Source organism: Micromys minutus (genome assembly GCF_963924665.1).
Source record: "Micromys minutus genome assembly, chromosome: 25".
Taxonomy (NCBI): Eukaryota; Metazoa; Chordata; class Mammalia; order Rodentia; family Muridae; genus Micromys; species Micromys minutus.
Window position 1 is genome coordinate 1,483,212 of NC_137960.1, and position 18,364 is coordinate 1,501,575.

The 18,364-nt window shown below is 51.6% G+C and overlaps 2 protein-coding genes across 5 annotated transcripts; one reads left to right on the forward strand and one right to left on the reverse strand.

The window, feature by feature from the left end:
• Window positions 1-2,094: 2,094 nt before the first annotated feature.
• GNL1 (G protein nucleolar 1 (putative)) lies at window positions 2,095-11,732 on the reverse strand. Its single transcript, XM_080938047.1, has 12 exons — window positions 11,248-11,732; window positions 10,727-10,892; window positions 10,329-10,465; window positions 10,059-10,210; window positions 9,887-9,958; window positions 8,378-8,585; window positions 8,141-8,236; window positions 7,616-7,810; window positions 3,822-4,000; window positions 3,571-3,733; window positions 3,207-3,347; window positions 2,095-2,919 (listed from the first exon to the last, which is right to left on the reverse strand). The coding sequence occupies exons 1-12, from the start codon at window positions 11,318-11,320 to the stop codon at window positions 2,678-2,680; spliced, it is 1,824 nt and encodes a 607-aa protein (XP_080794173.1). The 5' UTR covers window positions 11,321-11,732; the 3' UTR covers window positions 2,095-2,677.
• A 490-nt stretch (window positions 11,733-12,222) lies between these two features.
• PRR3 (proline rich 3) lies at window positions 12,223-17,948 on the forward strand (the record flags this gene model as incomplete). 4 transcript variants are annotated; one of them, XM_080938093.1, is made up of 4 exons in its annotated part: window positions 12,223-12,347; window positions 13,019-13,081; window positions 15,865-16,155; window positions 16,713-17,948. In XM_080938093.1, 4 exons carry the CDS (start codon window positions 12,248-12,250, stop codon window positions 16,817-16,819), a joined length of 561 nt encoding a protein of 186 aa, XP_080794219.1. In that variant the 3' UTR covers window positions 16,820-17,948. The 4 variants fall into 4 exon arrangements, with proteins under 4 accessions (XP_080794219.1, XP_080794222.1, XP_080794220.1 ...); XM_080938096.1 differs by having other exon boundaries at window positions 16,036-16,155; XM_080938095.1 differs by lacking the exon at window positions 12,223-12,347 and adding an exon at window positions 12,716-12,761.
• Between the last annotated feature and the right edge of the window lie 416 nt (window positions 17,949-18,364).

The following is an 18,364-nucleotide window of genomic DNA, read 5'->3' on the forward strand; positions in this document are numbered from 1 at the left end:
CTTCAACACCAATGTACACACTGGCTTTTCCTGTCTCTCACTTTCACCTATTGTCTGAGTTCTCTATTTTCTTCAGTGCCCAGGTTTACTGTTCACACTACACTGTATATTATGTCTCTCTCTCCACCTTCCATGGTAGAAACAGCCCCTCCACTAGAACACACTTCCTGGATCTGCATCTGTGGAACTCCTCTTGCCCAGTCTTCCAGGCTGTTTAATCAGACTCTCGGACACAGGCTGCCCCATCAGTGTTCCCATAGCATCGTCAACAGCTGGTTTTTCAGAGATCCGGCTTCCAGGCCTGTAGAGATGATGGCTTATAGACCTGAGCTCAGACTACCAGCACTTAAAAAGCCAGCTGTGTTTGTTAACCCTAGCGCTTCGGGAGATTGAGGTAAGATTATTCCTGGAGTTCTCTAGCCAGCCATTGCATTTTAGCCAATCAGTGAGGTCCAAGTTCAGTGAGAGCTTTATCTAAAAGGAGTCTGAGGGCACTGATGTCTCCCTCCATGCCCAGTGTCCAGCCATGTCAATACTTCCTAAGCAGAACCCCAGGGTCTTCTATCTTCTTCATCAATTGCCACCTTAAAAAACCTATTCACTATTTCATCACTCAATAAACCATGAGCTCCACAAAGGGCTATTTATCCTTCTTGCCAATTAGCAGTGACTGACAGGTACTATTAACTCAGACCGTTCAGCAGGTGAATGAGTCCCAGGGGATTCCACTCTAGCTACATGTGAATAACTACGTTGTGTTAGCAAGTGGTGGCTGGCTGTTCTGTGACTGTTTCAGTTCAGACATGTAACAGAGAAAAAAAAAATATATATATATATATATATACACACAAACACATACACACACACACAAACACAGAGAATTTGTCTCAGAACTTCTGGCAAATAGTTGTCAGCTAACTTTTGTCATTTTGTCATTGGTTGAGGCTGAATAACTGAACTCACCTGGCCCACTCTCGGCTCCCTGCCTCAGAATAAGAACTGTATAAACAAAGCCTTGCATTAATGAGACTTGGTCATTCTGCTAGACTGGCTAGCTGCATGCTAGAGCCCTGCGCCACCCAGGTCCCACCGGTGGACACAACCCAAGCAAAGCAGGGACAGTGACTGGGGACACACACCCCATATCATTTGGGAGTGAGCTACCTCCAGATCCATGTTCAAAGGCAGCCTGGTTTACACAGCAAGTCCAGAACTACATAGTGAGAGCCAATCTTAAAAAAACAAACTGGTTCTGGTGAGGTTTTCAACTCAAGCTCATACACTGCCCCACGTCAACTCCACTCCAACCCAATACACCCAAATGCCCAAGGGAAACCTCTAGAGTCAACAGAAGACAGGGAACAGAAGCACCATGGGACAGGCACAATGTCCAACTATTGCTTTGTGAGGCCAAAAAGCCCTAGATCAGAGACTGGATTTTTCTTAGTTGTGTCTTTTCCTCATTTCTAACAGAGTGCAGGGCCTTCATGCATGCTCACATGCTGTGGTTCCAAATCTGTATGACAGTGCAGGTTACAGGACTCATGTCCTTGCTGGAGCCATTGAAGGGAGGAAATGTTCTAGGAATGCATGGCCAGGAGCCTCAGCCCCTCTCAACGGAGACTCCTTTCTCTTTGCTGGCAGACCAGTTCTAACACTGGAGAACATGCCATTGCCCCAGGACCTGGAGGAGGCGCCTCTACAGAGGAATCCCGCCCTGCCATCCACACTGCCACAAGACCGTGGCTGACACCGCCACCACCACCACCACCACCACCATTTTCACAGTGAATTCAGCCTAGGGCTCTCATTTCTGCGGGATACAGAGAAGTCCTAAAGATGGCCCCAGCCACCTGCCAACTTCTAGATCAGGCCCTGAATAGTCTGAACCCCATCCCCAAACCAGAGCAAATGGGTTCATGAACTGGTTCTGCACTAGCTAGCGCTTTCAGCTCCCAGGCTCTCAATGGAATCGGACACTGTACTGAAAGAGCCGCTGCTCCAACAGTGAATGCTGTTTGCTGTAATTAAGGCTCTGCCTGCACACATTTCATTACCTTTTTTTTCACAAGCTTTTTTTTTCATATTTACATCTCAGTAAGTTCCAGAATTATACTCCACAGGTCCCCAGGCTTTGGAGAACCTTCACACACCCATCTTAATCCCAAAGTCTGTGTTCCATGAGCTCCAAGTCATGGCCAGTCCTGGCTCCGGCACCGGACAACGGATTTCGTACTTAGCACAGTCCCAGACGCAGATCTGATAAATGTTCACTGAATTTAGAAAATTCCTATAAAAAGCTTCCATGGTGACACACCTCCGTGACTCCTTCACCCACAAATCGCTCGTAAAACCAAGGCCAAGCAAAAGGGGCAACAGGACTCTGTTGAAGTGCAGGAGAGGAGGGCTAATTCTAGGGCCCTTGGACGGCCTCTGTTCATGGGGATTCCTAAAGTGCTATGTGAGGCAGTGGGCAGCAGTCCCAGCTCTGCTTCCCAGAGAATGAAGAACGGCAGAAAGCCTCCCAGAGCGGTCAGCCCACAGCAGCCGCTCTCACCTCAGGCCACCTGGGGAAGGGGCTACAAAGCAGACAATCTTTATTCACAACCAGGGTGGCAAAGGGAAGACACCTCCAGCTCAGCCCAGAAGCAAAGCCACTGAGGGGACGTGGTGGGGCTCAGCACTCATCCTCCCCTAGCAGGGCATATGGGTTTCGGGCCGCTAAGCAGGACCCAGTATCTGAAGTTGGAGTGTCCTCATCTCCTTCTCCCTCTTCATCTGCATCCCGATCCTCCTCTCCTTCCTCCTCACAGGAGCTGCTCAGTTCCTCCTCTTCCTCCTCCTCTTCGTCACCTGCTGGCCCCACCCTGCCCTGTGACTGCACCAGCTCTGCAGTCTCTGCGTGAGACTCCCAGGTGCCTGAGGAACACAAACAAACGTCTGAGCAGAAGAGCCAGGCAGAGATGAGGACAAAGGCAATTCAAGTGCTGGCACACACCCCTCACAAGACCTCCTACCTGCAGAGCTGACAAAGCTTCTGCGTGTCCTCAAGCCCCCACGGATGGCTTGCTGAAGCCACTGTCACCCACATTTGCAGGTCAGTAAACTATCACCAGAACTGCACAGAACTGAACTCTGTCTGGCCTCGAGATCTACCCCGAGGCTGGTCCCTTAGCAGGGACTATGGAGAACACGTGGGCTCTCACCTCTCTGCTCGCTGTAGCCAGGAGGGTGGAAACACAGGCTGAGGCGGCCATCCACTGCCAGGCGAAGGAGGCTGTTGGCTGCTCTGTACACATCGTTTCGAGCTGCCTTGGCCGTTTTATAACCACGTTTCTCTGCCCAAGCTAAACAGAGAAAACAGTAACAGTAAGGGACGCCCAGGAACCAGGTTCTAGTCCCTCCAGCCCCACACTCGGCCTTTCCAGTGTTCCACACAAGTCCAGGCAAGTGTTTCTGATTGTGGCAAAGAAATTTAGGGGTAAGCGGACAACTCCTTCCTCGAGGCCAGAATCTGTGTGTGGAGGACAGGGTAGGCAAAAGACAAAAGGAAGAGGCCATGAAGCCCACCTTCGCAGATATCCCAGGCACACCAGGGATGCTCAGCTGAAGGGTCCTCTGCCTCTGGGTGGCGCAGGTGTAGCAGAGCCTGCACAGGGATTCTGGAGGCCAGGTAGCCCACAGAAGTGTAGGGCTCCTGGATCTGGGCAATGGGGTAGATTCCAGCCAGAACCTGTGGAAACAGCACTCAGCACCTTGCCAGGTCCACCATCTCTGTTCCCCTCCCCCCCCGCCCGGCTCCAGCCCCCTCTATCACGTACCTGCAGCTGCCTGGGCAGCAGAGAGGGGAAGATAAGGCCCGGACAGTCACAGAGCTTCACAGAGGGGGTGAGGAAGTAAGTCTGAAAGTATCGAGTGTGGCCTGGCGTTCTGGAGACACTCACTACCTTCCGCCCCACCAGCCCGTTGATCAGCGAGGACTTTCCTACATTGGGGAAACCTAGGAGGCAATGCAAAGGACTGTGGGACAGCTCTTACTCTGGGCCAGAGGAGCTGAGAGTGGTTGGGACTGCCGGGAGAACAGCACTCAAGGAGCACCAACAGCCACCAAGCCAGACAAGCTCTGGTCTCCCTGCCCACAGTGGTGGCCCCAGGCCATTCCCTGGCCTCTTTAAGATCTGTTCCTCATTTACAGGACGGAAACCTTCCACCCACACCGGTCACAATCTAGATACTAGATCTGCATGTCGTAATAACCATCACTGACTGTCCGGGAAGATGCCCGCTGGCTAACACCCCTTTTTCATGGCTACGCCATCTTCGGAGTGCAGGACCTGCACAGACCTCCCTCCACTACTCAGGCCCTCAGAGCCTAAACTACTCATGCACAGAGCACACTGCGCCTCACATCTCCTCCTCGACCTGACATGCATCCTTTGAGCTTACTTAGCCCCTCATCCCCTTAAGTTCACCCCAACTCCAGTATGGTAACATTGTGTTGGTTTGAGTGAAAATGGCCCCCATAGGTTCATATATTTGAATGCTTGAGGACATGTTTTGGGATGGACTAGGATAGTGGTTCTCAACCTTCCTTATGTTATGACCCTTTAATATCTATAGTTCTTCATGTTGTGGTGACCTCTACACCGGCCATAAAATCATTCTGTTGCTACTGTGTAACTACACTATTGCTACCGTTACGAATTGTACTGTAATATGCCCCCTGCTATTATGGTCATGGATTCATCCTCTAAAACTGTCAACGAGTTCCCAATGAGGGATCTTGGCTTACAGGCTGCCCCAGTTGTGGTGTGTCTTTACAGCACTAGAGAAGTAAACCCGACGCATAGCAACGCTCGGCACGTCTACTTTTCCTCTCATCCTCCTCCAGGTCCAGGACCCAGCAGGTCCTAGACACTGCCCTTGCATCTCCGTCACCTGACAGAAGCCCAGCTCTGTGGCATGTGGCCCTGTCCACACAGCACTTGAGAGACGATGCACAAGCTAGCCAGCTCCCCTCTAACTAGCACACTTTTCTGTCCTCAGAGTAAAATTCCTAGCCCAGTGCGATGACACATGCCTATAATCACAGCACTTTAAAGGCTGAGGGAGAAGGATAGCTCAGAGTGTGAGGACAGCCTAAACCATACAGTAAGACTGTTTCGGAAACAGAAACCTCACAAAAAACTAAAACAAACCCTCCACCTTGAAGATTCAGCTGTGTCACCATCTCCTGAGTTCATCTTGTGACTGTACACTGGATAGTTTGTGTTATACTATGTGTATTGATGGTTTTGCCTCCATGTGTCTGTGTGAGGTCAGATGCCCTAGAACTGAAGTTACAGACAGCTGTGAGCTACCAGTGGGTACTGGGAGTTGAACCAGTGTGCTCCAGAAGAGCGGCCATGCTCTTAATCACTGAGCCATCTCTCCAGCCCCCATGGCTAAGAACTGGAACGCAGACAAAAACGCACAGCAGCTTTGCAGATCCTAGTGCACGGGGCCAGGTGGAGCACAGCACTTTCCTAGGAGGTGCATCTGCCCATCTCCTAACGCAGAGCATCATCCTGATCTGGTGTGTGTCCCTCCTGCTCCCTGGTCTCAAGACCCTCGTGGGCACTCAGGGTGAGTCAGTGCCACCCTGCAACCTCTGCCCTCCACCCAGGTGGAGCCATGCAGAGGACACTGCTTCTGGTGTCTTTTCTCTGGGGTGGCTCTCTCCTCCTCTGGCTCCCAGAAGCTGTCAGCTCTACTTCACAGATGGGAGACTTCAGGCACTGTGACCACGTCACTTCAAGACTCTTCTTGGTTCCCATTCTTCTCCTCCTTCGCCCAGACTAACTGCTGCTCTGCCTCAGCCCTCAGCTTTCTCGTCACCTACCTTGCCCTGTCCCATGGCATTAAGATACTCAGCATATTTCCCAATGGCCCCTTAAATTGAAATCCCTACTGAATCCCAACTCCCACTTCTCTATTCTCTCCTAAGCTGCAGACCCCCCAACCACAGCAACTGAGCCTCTCCACGTGGACAGCTACCAGCAGCCCCTTAGCTCCCTGTTCTCCACACTCTAGACCTCCACACTGGCTCCTCTCCCACTCTCTCCACTTAGGAGTCTCAGATGCACAGGCTTTTAAACAAACAACTATCTTTGTTCTTTACTTTCTCTGGTGCCAAGTGCAGCCACCAGAACCGCCATTTTCACATTACGTTTCTGTCTCAGCACCCCACACCTCCATCACCTCCCTCTGAGAAATTGGGGGGGGGGGCTGGCTTTTTTTCTTTTGTGAGATGTGTCACAACCTGTAGCCCAAGCTGGCCTAGAACTCACCACAGGACAGGCTGACCTCAAACTCTCATACTCCTTATGCCTTGGCCTCACACACTCCTCCCAGCAGTTCTTGGCTGTGCTCTGGGTTTGCATCTTCCCTTCCTGTCCATCTCCTGCCACTCAGTCCACTCAGTAAAGAACAAACTTCTAAATGAGACCAGATCCTGCTGTTCCACTAAAACTAAGATCCAAACGGCCAGAGCCAGAGAGATGTCTCAGAGTTGTGAGGCCCTTGCAGGACCCACACAGAGTGGCTCCCAACAGTTTAACCCCAACTTCAGGGGATCCACTGCCCTCTTCTGGCCTCTGCAGTAATCACATACATACATGCAGGCAAAACATCAAAACATATAGGGAAAAAAAACTCTAAAACAAAAGCCGACAAATATCTAAGATACTAATTACCAAGGTCTCCTCTCACGTCTTCTACCCAAAGTGACGAAGTGTCTTAGACCTTGTCTCAGCTTCTCCTGTAATGCATGGTCTTCAGCTTTCCTCACTCCATGGTGACCCCCAAACATACAATTATTTTTGTTGCTACTTTGTAAGTGTAGTTTTGCTGCTGTTATAAACTGTAATTTAAGCTCCTAATGTGACCCCTGTGACAGAGTCATCTGACCCCCTAAAGGGATGGTGACCCACAGGGTGAGATCTGCTGCTCCTACTAGAGCTGAACAAAGCTTTCCTTTTCCTTTTTGAGACAAGCTCTCCTTGTCCAATGTAGACCATTCTGGTCTTGAGCTCACAGAGATTCTCCTGTCTCTGCTTCCAAGCGCTGGGACTGAAGGTAAACACTACCAAGCTGAGCTTGTGACAGTCCTTAACTTGGGAGATACTCCCTGACCACACTGAAAAGGGCTCCCACCCAGAGGAAGCTGACACATGTTGCTATCCTGCTGAGACTTGAGGACCCCTGTACTAGAAACCAGTATCTACAATTGCAACGTGAGCACCTACGGCTCACTCTGAGCACCAAGCACTGCCACTATCAGGAGTTGCCAGGCACTGTGAGGTTTGGCAGGCCGTTGTTCATCTCCATCTTTGAACTGTGCATCAGCAACCTCATTCTCAAGTGACTCAACAGCTTAAGGACTTGCTTGAGTTGACACAGCCATCAAGAGACAGAGCTTGGCTATGCTGCAGCAGGCAGCCTTTCTGTTTCCCCAGGATCAACTACAAAGGCTGCTCTTTGAAGAACCTAAGCCCAAACAGGCCTAGCTCCCTCCTCTACAAACAATGAAACACAGAGCCTAAGGAGGTCGCCATGGTAGGCTGCCAATCCTTACCTACACAGCCGATGGTCACCACCCCGTCCTTATAGCGCTCCCTGGAGGGGCCTGTGGGCTCCATCGCTGAGTCAGTCTGCTGTTCTACCAGTACTGCTGGCCCGTCTTCCTCCTCCTCTTCCTCACCAGAGACATTACCCCAGGAGGCCCCAGCCACATCCCTAGCAATCTTTTCTCGCCAGCTGCTCAAGTCCACTGTTTGAAGAGAAAAAGGGGTTTCCCTCATTGGGCCACTATGGATCATTAACGCACAGCCAATGTCACCAGCACACAAGAATCAGAGTGCCAGTGTGTACAGAGTTTACAGGACCCCACTCTGGAGTCACAGACATCTCTCCCTCATAGCATCTAGGACAACTTGGGACATCAAACTACAGAGGCCCCTGCCCACCCCTGCCTCTCTCCTTCCCACCATCAGGGGGCACCTTACTCTACAACTTTCCTAAGTATGTATGTTAGAGAGACATCCAGACATGAACCCTTGAGCCTCCCCTCCCCCAAAGCCCCACTCCAAGGACTGCATACCTTTCCCCACAGTGATGGCTTCACAGGCTCTCAGCAACTGCTCTGGCCCCAGTGCCCGGGTCCATCCTCTCCCCCGTCTCCGATTCTTCTTCAAGACTGAGATAAGAGGATGAAGATGTGCCTCTCTTCTCTCTCCCGCTGCCCTCAGGACTGAATCAGGTTCCCATGCCAACCAAACTCCGTTCTCTAACCCCTGCTGCTCATCTCCCCCCAACACCCTCTCCGAAGCTCACTCACCACTACCAGGCTCCTGTGGAGTTCGAGTGTCCCGAGGGAAAGAGGTGAACAGGACAATGTGGAGCTGGGGGTAGTGCTGGTGAAAATAATGCTTCCAGGCAACCACGAGAGCTGGCGGGGCCAAGTCCACCTTGTTCAAGACCAGCACCAGGGCCAGCCCGAGTTCTCCAGTCACATACTCATAAAGTGCTGGTGGGAAGTTCACAACCTGTGACAGAATCCATAAGAAGACAGAGTGACAAAAAGCCGCTCCAGAATTTGCTGACCCCAGCTCCCCGACACAAGGCACAGCTCTGGCTGAAGTAGATTCTGTGGTGAAAATAGTAACCCAGCCACACCAAGCAGGGAAGGCAAAGCAGGGTTAGTAATAACCCACGCAGGTCTCTGGGAGGTTCCTGCAGGTCATGAAAGAAATGAACAAGAAGTATGACAGTGTGTACCTAGCACACTGAAGTGGTGACAGTCACGAACAGGAATGGACTGGGTAAGAAATAGCACCTGCTTCTATGTGCACGTAACCATGCAAATGTATACACATGCATAGCCTACATGCACGAGAACATATGCACAAATGTGTACGTATCTGTGTTAAGTGTGTACGACTGTAAATGTCATATGTGCTGGGGATGGTGCATAGAAACGTACATATGAACACTTGTAATTGTATGTGCACATTCATCGAGGCTCCCCAACCTAAATGTCCCCCACAGATCTCCCTTTCTCCACTGGAAGATGCCAAGTCAGGAGGCCAGGATTCACAGGGCTGTCCAGCAGCAGTCTACAAACCTCACCCACTAACCCAGTATCCCAGGTGGGGTCTGTGTCGATCATGTTGGGCTACAGAGGTGACAGACGAAAGGAAGACACCTTTGGGCTGGGCCCAAGAAGCCCCCAGTTGACTCAGAACTCCCTGGAGCTCTGTACTAGGACTTTCTACTGGTCTAGCTGTGGTAGGCTGGAAAACATAGGGTCAGCTGGCCACCAGGGGAATGGCGGGCTAGGATCAGGGAAAATTAAATGCTCAGCTCCTCAGGCTGGGGATGCAGCTCAGTGGTAAACGCTCAGGCCTAAGACATGCAAGGTGCAAGGTCCAGCGCTTCATCCTCGGCAGAGCAGAGCAAAACAAAAGGAAAGGGGAAAAGCAAATGAGTTTCTGACTGAAGACTTTAACAGGAGGCATAAAAGGAAAAAAGGAAGGACACCAGCTGTAACCCCAGCATCAGGAGAGGAGGATTGCCAGGGGGGTCCCTGCGACCATTTGATGAGTAAGATATCCCATCCCACTAGGCAAGGTGCCATCATCACCTGAGGAACATATGCAAGGTTGACCTCTGTGGCTTCACAATTTCAAGCATACACTCTACAAGTGGAAAGACAGGCACCTGCAAACCAGGGCCTTTCACACACACCCATCAAAGAACTTAAAAAGATGTCTTCCAATCCCTGCCTTTGGACACGCCCGCAAGAGAATCTCCCCCTACCCCCTTGCAAACCTTTCCAAGTCCTCACCGGATGTCGGATGTCAGTAATGAGCAAGATGATGTCAGACATCTCTAACACCCGCCACAGCTGCCTCCATGTCTGAAAGGACCAGAAGAGAGACTGTCTTCAGTCCTTCTCCTGCCTGAACTACAACGCTAAGATCACAGTATGTCAACTCCAGTCAACATGCCAGCATCACCTCCAGATTGTGCTCAAAGTAGCTGAGTTTCTCCGAAGTGTATGCCCCATGTATCTTCCCAAGGTATTCCTGGAAGCTCCGCTCCTCCTGGCTCATTAGTTGTTCTTTGGACATCTCATAGCTCCAAGGAGGCCGCCGGGGAAAGTCCAGGACTGGCAAATGAAGAAAAAGACCGAACAAACATGAGGACTTTTTTTGGACCCCTCCTCTGCTCCCGGCCGGCCAGCAGGTTCCCCAAGCTGATAGCAAATACAAGTAACCCTCACTCACCTGAGCCAGGCTGATACACTTCCCGGATATCCAACTCCAGCACTTCAGCACTGACCGGCTGCAACACCTGCTCTCGGGCCGCTCTCTTTCTCCTCTCCACCTCCTCCCGACTGTCCCGTTCAAAATGCAACCGGTATCTAATGGAAAAGAGACTACGCATCTAGTGGGGTCCTGTGACAATCTCCTCGTTGATCTCTTCTGACCAAAAAGCTCTCTCCTGGCTGTTGAGGTCTCCTCTAAACAAACTCTTGACAACCCCTTTAGGAGACAAGATTGTGGCCCATCCAGGGAGAACCACCTTTGCTTCCCGCCTCACTAGCTCCACTTTCAAGCCTTCATCAGCTTTCCTTGAGGGTGAGGGCGGGGAAATGAGGCCAGCGCCCTTCTCCTTGGCTCACCGGTTGGGGTCGTAGCCTCTGGGCCCCAGGCCCTGGGAAGGTTGCTGGTTGAGCCTGCGGATATGATGGGTCACGGATTCCCCATCCGATGTGTCGGTCTGCTCCTCCCGCCGCTCCCGGCTCCCGCTGCGGCTGTTGGAACTGGAGCGAAGCCCATCTTGGAGCCCTGAGGGGAGGGGCCGGTGACGCCGGTGTAGACCGGTTCTTGGGGTACCTAAAGCCCCTCGAGCCGGTAGGACAAGCTCTTCTTCAGTCGCCCCAACTTCTCCAGAAGCTCCATCCTCCCAACCGCGCGCTCCACTCCCCTCCCGGATGGGCCTGGAGGTCGTCACAGCGCCCCGTAGCAGCAGCAGGGTTTCCCATCCCCCACCCTCCCCCCTCCCCCCGTCCCGCCGCTGCGGGAAACCCCCACCGTGGCAGCCCACGCGGGACCGCGAGAGCCCACCCACCCCCCCGCCCGCGATGCGGCGGCACAGCCCTCCTCCAGAGAAGCTGCGCAGCGGCCCCGCCCCCTCCCTGACCTCGCTTCCGCTCCCGCTTGTCCTGCAGCTGCTTCTTCTTCTGCTTCACGCTGAAGGGCTTCTTCCTCGGCATGGCCCCGGCGCCCCGGCCCGCCCTGCCCTCCGCCGAGCTCCCCGCCGCCGCAACTGACTCCCCCGGGCTGCCCCCGCCTGCGGCCCGGGGCCCTGGGGAGGCGGGGCCGCGGTGACGTCAGCGGCGGGCGGCGGGGAGCGGGGCGGCGGGGTTGCAAGCGGCACGTGAGAGCCCGCGGCTCCGGGATGCACGGGGCGGCGGGCGGGAGGCGCGCGTGGGAGGCCCGGGCCCACTCCGTCACGGGCGCTACCAAGTGGCAGTCGCGGGAGGGGGGACCCGAGTCATAGCCGCCCGGCACTCCCGGGAGCTGCCACTCACCTGGCGGGGGCCGGGCGAGAGGATGAGGACACGCCCCACCGCGCGGCAGCACGGGGTGGGGATGGCCCCTGGCGGGCGAGCCGAAGCTGCGAGACTGCGCTGGCGGCTCCGTGGGCTGGCCTGCGGCGGCCGGACTCGGTAAGGAGAATGCCGAACAGTCGGGCTCACAGGCCACACGCGGGAGCGGGGGTGAAGAGAAAATGCAAGCGGTACCAGGACTTTTGGAGAGAGGTCAGAGAGCACGGAGTTGTGGCTGTAGGTGTTGCCATGGTAACCGGGGGACCGGATGTGGCGATCTTAGGATGCGACAAGCCTCGCGCGTGCTGCCAGAGGCCGGAAGCCTGTCCGGCGTCTTACTAATGCGGTGGTGCTTTTCCACGTGGGGAGGAGATGCACGGGAGGGGGGAGAGCAAAGCTTCCCCACGCGCGGTAGAGTGAGCGAGGCACCTTGTAGGAGCGAATGGCTGCAGCACGTCCACGACCTCCCGGAAGTGGCATGGCGGGAGCTTCGGTCACCCGGCCCACCGCCCACCCGGAAACGGAAGGAAAGCTAGTGTGCCCCTTCCTCTCTGCCCTCCAAATCCTGCTGCAGCCATTGCCGCAGCCGCTATGCCGAAACGAAAGAAGCAGAACCAGCAGCAGCCGCCGCAGCATCTCACACTGTCTGACCGGGACGAGCCTGGAGACGAAGAGGATGAGCGCCCCATGGGTGAGGGGCAGGGCGTACACACGCCTGTCAGCGGGCTAGGGGCTAGGCGAGAATGAAGTGCGGGGAAGGAGGCTCCAACGGAAGGAGGAAGGGCGCACGCGTGGAGGTGGGGTGGGGCGTGGTGTGGAGGGCTGCTGGTGGAACCTGAATTGAGGGCTTGGCTTGCTTGAACCCTCAACTTCAGTCTGGCTCATAATCCTTTCTGGAGAAGGCCGGGGAGGTGGCGGCTAAACATCTGGCTTGACAACCGCAGAATGGCGGGGGAGAGGGGCGGCAGCGATATTACAGATGGTGATTACCGGGAAGAAAATTTGTGATCACACTTCCACTGGTTAGGTCAAAGTGCAGCCTTCTGTGAACTACTCCCCCGAGGGAAGGAGAGGAGAAAAAAACTATGATGGGCCAACAGTTAAGGTGAGGGGTTGGGGTATGTGGAATCACTGGGTATGTTATGGATGCGACACTGTAAGGAAAGAGCTGTTAGAGACCTCGGTTACCCTCTGATGGAATCTCAAACAACTCTGCAGAGGGACGGGCAGATGGACGGGGTGAGAGCTGAGTGGATATATGACTTTACTGATTAAAAACTATGAGTGTTAAAGGCCACGTACAGACGAGGTGATGAGTCCTTTGCACCGTTCTGATGACTGTGTTTTCACATCTGCTCTTAGGACCACCCAGCCTTCTGGGCCCTCCCCCCATGGCTAATGGAAAGCCTGGTGATCCCAAGTCAGGTGAGGAGAAATTGGGCCCTGATTCCTCTTTTAAGCCCTGGAGAAGGGATGGAGGGAAATCAGAGACTTTTAAAACAAAAATCCGGGGATTGTGTACCTAAATAGGGACCATATATGTTAACCGTTGGGAAATAGGTGTTGTCAAAATGTTACTTTCCTTCCAGATTAACCCCTAGGTCTAGCTCTATTTTGTGAGTGTAGAAATACTATAGAGGCTCTAAATGGGACACTTCCAAGAGGCATGCGGGAGGGCATAGCAAGATTTGGGGGAAAGCTGCAGTAGCTATGACATTGTGGTTTCACCGAATGTTAACCTAAGTTTGTAATACTTGGGAGACTGGTGGAAGAATCAGTAGTCCCTGGCCAGCCTCTCCTACATAGCAGATTTGAGACCAGCTAGCCTGGGCTACAGAAGACCCTACCTGAATGGAATCAGAGGCCTGTAGATACATGAACACAGAATTCTGTGTAAAGATGAAATCAAAGAAGGGTTCTGTCAGTAAGGAATGTTGTCTAGATTAGACATTTTTTGTGTAGAAGCGTGAACTTTGACTTTGTAGTCATACCAGATAAAAGCATCACTTCTAAGAAGACTGTAAAATAAACATTCTTATAAAGTAGCTGTCTGATGGCCTTAGAGTTGATAAGAGTTTGTATACAGCAGGCAGTCCAGGCATGGTGGCAGCAGGGAAGCTCAGAGATCAGTGTTAGCCTGGCCTATGTAAGAAACTCTCTAAAAGTAAAACCAAGAGGAGGAAGTGGGGGAGGTACTGGGGAGGTGGTCCAGTGCATAAAGTACTTACTTCAAAAGCATGAGGACATGGTGTCAGATCTTAGCAACCACATAAACACCTGGGCCCAATACAATGACAGACTCTAGGGCTTGCGGGCTAACAAGTATAGCTGAATTAGAACATTCCAGGTTCAGTGAGACCCTGTCAGCCTCGGGCCTGTGAATACACACATGTATGTTAATCATAAAGGAAGTATTTATCAATGAGTTAGATCAAATAATACAGACTTCTATTAATCAGATAACACTGTTAACTAAACAGACATGGAACCATGTAACTGTATAGAATAGAGCTTTGTTAGAAAACTAAAAATAGGGGCTGCTTGCCCCCCCATCCTGCTCCAGCTCTCTTATGCCTTTCCCCCTTCTCGCTGGACGTGCTCATGGCTGGCCTCTACTCCTCTACCCCAGGAGGAGTAGTAGACAGGAGAACTGTAGTGTTACCAGGCTAGCCTGGGCTACATAGAGACCCCTCCACTTCTAGTTTTATAGTTTCAAGAGTTGGAAGCATAGTCTTTGGGGGTTTGAGATTTTGCTTGTTTGGGTTTGTTGGGTTTTGTTATTTATGTATTTGCAGCAGGTCTCATGTGGCCTTGGCTGTTTGGAACTCAGTGTACAGACCAGAGTAGACTTGAATACAGAGAGAATCTGCCTTGCCCTTGCCTCTGCTTCCCACCTTCTTGGATTAGGCAACACCAGGCTTGTCTTTTTGGATTTTTTTTCAAGTCAGTTGTTATGAAGCCTAGGGTACCATCAAGCTAACAAAATACATTCAGCAGAATATTGTTTTGTCTTAAAAAGGAAAAAAGTGGTGTCAGCGCCACGGCATGGGTGAACTTGAGCATGCGATATTTCAAAAGTGAGCACATGAAGATTAACACATGAGCTACCTGAAGTCACACTCATACGCACAGTTAGAATGTGGGTTACTGGGGCTCTTAGAGATGTGAGGAAAGGGGTTGGTTAAAGGTTTCTGTTTCCCAACAACAAGATGGCTATGCATATAAAAGTGTTTGCCACCAAGCCTGACAGTCTGACTTAATCCTTGGGCCCTGATAGTACAGGAACCAAATTCCACAAGTTGTTGCTCTGTCACAAGTACCACATGGTGTCTGTGCACACACCCCCAACACCCACACACTTATCTAAAATTTTACAAATCTAGTTCTTCAGGCTAGTAGAGAGAACCTGAGATTCATTTTAGCAACCCATGGTCTAGTGGAACTGGGTAGCACCCATGTCTATTTCCAGCACCCTTTTGGGCCTGCAAGGACATCAGACACACCTATGTGAGCATACATACATATTTTTGTTTCTCACACATACAACAAATCAACCAAATGAGAAAGGCTGACCCTTCCAATGAGGGGAGTGTGTAAGTTGTTTAATAAGATTAAAATTGAATACACTGTTCTTTCTGAGCAGTTCCTCTGCCACATGTATCTGAACAGAAACTTAACTACACATAGGAATGTTCATAAAATTGTTTGTTGTGCCCACACAGTTAATACCACATGACCATCAGTAGAGCACATAAGTCCATGTAATAGGATGGATGATACACTTAAGAGAGAAAAAAAAAAGATCAAGCACTATTGGCCAGACAACTTGACTCTCATGATTATCAGAAGAGCCCAGAGTTCAGAACCAGGAAGAGCCACACTTGTCACGTTAGAAGTCAGGATGGTAACAACCTTCCGGGGAGAAAAGGGCTTATAGATGGATGGTTGTTTTGAGGCTGGAGATTTGGCTCAGTAATAAAGAGTAGTCAGTTGCCTGGCATACACAAGGTCCTAGGTTCAGTTCCCTACACCAGAGGCCAAAAGGCGCTGAGAAAGCGTATCTCTTTACCTGGACAATGGAAACTCAGATGTGATAGCTGATTTGTGTACTTAAAAGTGGTGTGTCAGAATGCTTTGTATGTAGGCAGGGGAGGAGCTTTGGTTAGACTAAGCTGCTGACAGTCACCTCCCTGTCTTTCTCTGTGTAGCTCTCCACAGGGGTCCTCCAGGATCAAGGGGACCAGTGATCCCACCATTGCTGAGCCTCCCTCCTCCTCCCCGGGGCAGAGGCCACACTCGGGGAGGCCTTGGTCCTCGGTCTAGCCCATATGGTCGTGGTTGGTGGGGTGTCAATACTGAACCCCCTTTTCCTGGGCCAGGCCATGGGGGTGCTTTTAGGGAAAGCTTTAACCGAGAGCCAAGATATCCACGAAGGTTCAGAAGCTGGTCTCTTGTCAAGAACATCTACCCACCTAAGGACAGCCCCCAGATGATGGAAGGTAAGGCCCACTTTGTTGTTTGTGCCATGGCCTGTGTGCCAGCAGGCGTGGGAATCTTCTCCTTTGGGCTCTCACTGAGCAGCACTGAGAATTAATGCAGGGCTTTACCCGTGTTGAGGAGCCCTCTAGCACTGAACTACCAGTTTCTTAGCTGCCTTAAGAGGTACAAATAGCCCTGAATACTTTTCTTCCCTCAGAAAGACTGTCTTTCCAAAATCCTTGTTGGTCTGGGAGTCTTGCTCAATGATTGAGCAAGATGTGTATCATGCCTGGGGCCTTATGTTCTTATCCCTAGCACCAAAAATAGAAATATAAGGCCAAGATGCTTGTAAGTAGTGTATGGGAGGAACCTTGGCTTTCTCTCTGCATTCTATTACATTTTTTTCTTAGGATTTTTGGGGGTCAGGAAGGAAAAGTTTGATTGGGGGTGGGTGAATAAGTTGACCTCAAACTTGCGGCAGTGTTTTCTCTTGGCCTTTGAATGCTGGGGCCACAGGTATGAGCCACCTCACCCAGCTCTTGAGAGGTTTTAAGCTGCTCTTTTCCCTTATTCACAGACAAATCTGACCGCCCTGTCTGCCGACACTTTTCAAAGAAGGGCCACTGTCGATATGAAGACCATTGTGCCTTCTACCATCCAGGCGTCAACGGACCTCCTCTGTGAGACTGTGCCTTCCCACCCAGGCTGGAAGGAGCCCTCTGACCTAGTGGCCATGCATTCTCTGTGGCTCCATTATGGCTACTTGAAGGCTCTTCTGTCACCTTGAAGCAGTGGCACATCTACCCCTTTCTTCATCTCGCCCACTTGGGGTCCAGAGCTGTGACTGTCACTAGTGAACAGTCACACTGTCTTTGATCCAGGCTGTAGAGACCTTCGGGACCCCATCTTGCTACCTTCTACTGCCTCCTGGATCTTCCCCTCTGCCAAATGACTGCTCAACAGGAAACCTTTGGTGCTGTTTCTTGTGCATTTGTCCACCTCTCCTTCAGTATTGCCCTCCATTCCCAACTCCCAACCCTGGAGCAGTCTCTTATGCTTGTTTTAAGTCCTTTCACGTAGAGCCCCAGTGTTTGCAGCTGCCAGGAAGAGCAGCCGGTTGTCTGGCTTGAGGCTGAGTTTGAGTGAATAGTACAGACTTGCTCTCTGAACAGCCTCCACCTGCTTTTGGACATCCTACTTTCTGTCCGTAGCATGAGCCCCACTGCTAAGGCCTGTGGTCACTGTGCTTTGTGAAACTGTACGCCCTTTGTAGCCTTCCTCAGTGTCTGTGGTGGTTTTTGGTGACTTCCCAAAACTAGAGTAAGTTTTTCTGCCAAATCAAGTGGGGCTCTTGGTGCCCTCTAGATTTCACCACCTCCCAGCATGGGAGGACAAGATGTCTGCAGACTGCCTCTTCATTGTGCCCTCCCTTTCTGTGCCCTCTGGTATTCTGGGTCTGACCCGGGCCAGTGATGTCTTGGAACGAACGCTTCAGGCGGCCTCCCCACACAGCTCCCGCCTGGCCGTTTCAGTTAGACTCGGTCATTGTGAGGCCACCAGCCCCTTGATTTGACTTTGTGACTCTCCACCTGTCTCTGGATAGAACCTGAACAGTAGTGTCACCTCCCTGACCCCCTTCTCATCCTTTGCACTGGGTGTTTTCTGTGAAAACGGCAGTGAATGTGTTGGGTTTTAAACGGGCCCTAAGGAAATGGATCGGGGGGTATATGTGCAAGAGGAGAGAGCTGTTGGAGAACTAAGAATGATTTTTTTTTCTTTTTAACATTTTTTTATATTAGTAATAAACAGTGGAAACCGGCATTTTCTCTCATTTCTCTGTTCCAGTCTTCTCTGCAGGTGCAGGGGAGCCTTCTCTGAGGCTGCTATGGAATCCATTCATTCCTTTGGTTCCCCAGAAGCTAAAGTTACACTCTGGAAAGTGTTGTAGTGAGGAGAGCAAATCAGGTGGTGGCACAGAGCTGAGGTCTGAGGGTGCGGGGGGCAGGGGGGCGGTTGCAGTGCCTGGGACTGAGAGCAGTGCCTGGAGCTGGGACTGATTTATTTACTTATTTTTGGTCTGAATGCAAAGAAGAGTCGCTCAAGATTGATTTTGTGATTTTTTTTCCCTTGTAAATCAAAACGTGTAATTCACATGAACTCTGTAGATGATGATCTATCAAACTTTGCAATGACTTTGTCTCGCCGTCAAAAGGCTAGCCATGCCTGTCA

Bases quoted from the DNA above. Each gene is read 5' to 3' on its own strand.
- GNL1 (XM_080938047.1), bottom strand. From the start codon at position 11,320: ATGCCGAGGAAGAAGCCCTTCAGCGTGAAGCAGAAGAAGAAGCAGCTG. The intron at 7,811-8,140 runs GTATGCAGTCCT...CTCTTCAAACAG, and splicing joins AGCCATCACTGTGGGGAAAG to TGGACTTGAGCAGCTGGCGA. The intron at 3,734-3,821 runs GTACGTGATAGA...CTGTTTCCACAG, and splicing joins TGCTGCCCAGGCAGCTGCAG to GTTCTGGCTGGAATCTACCC.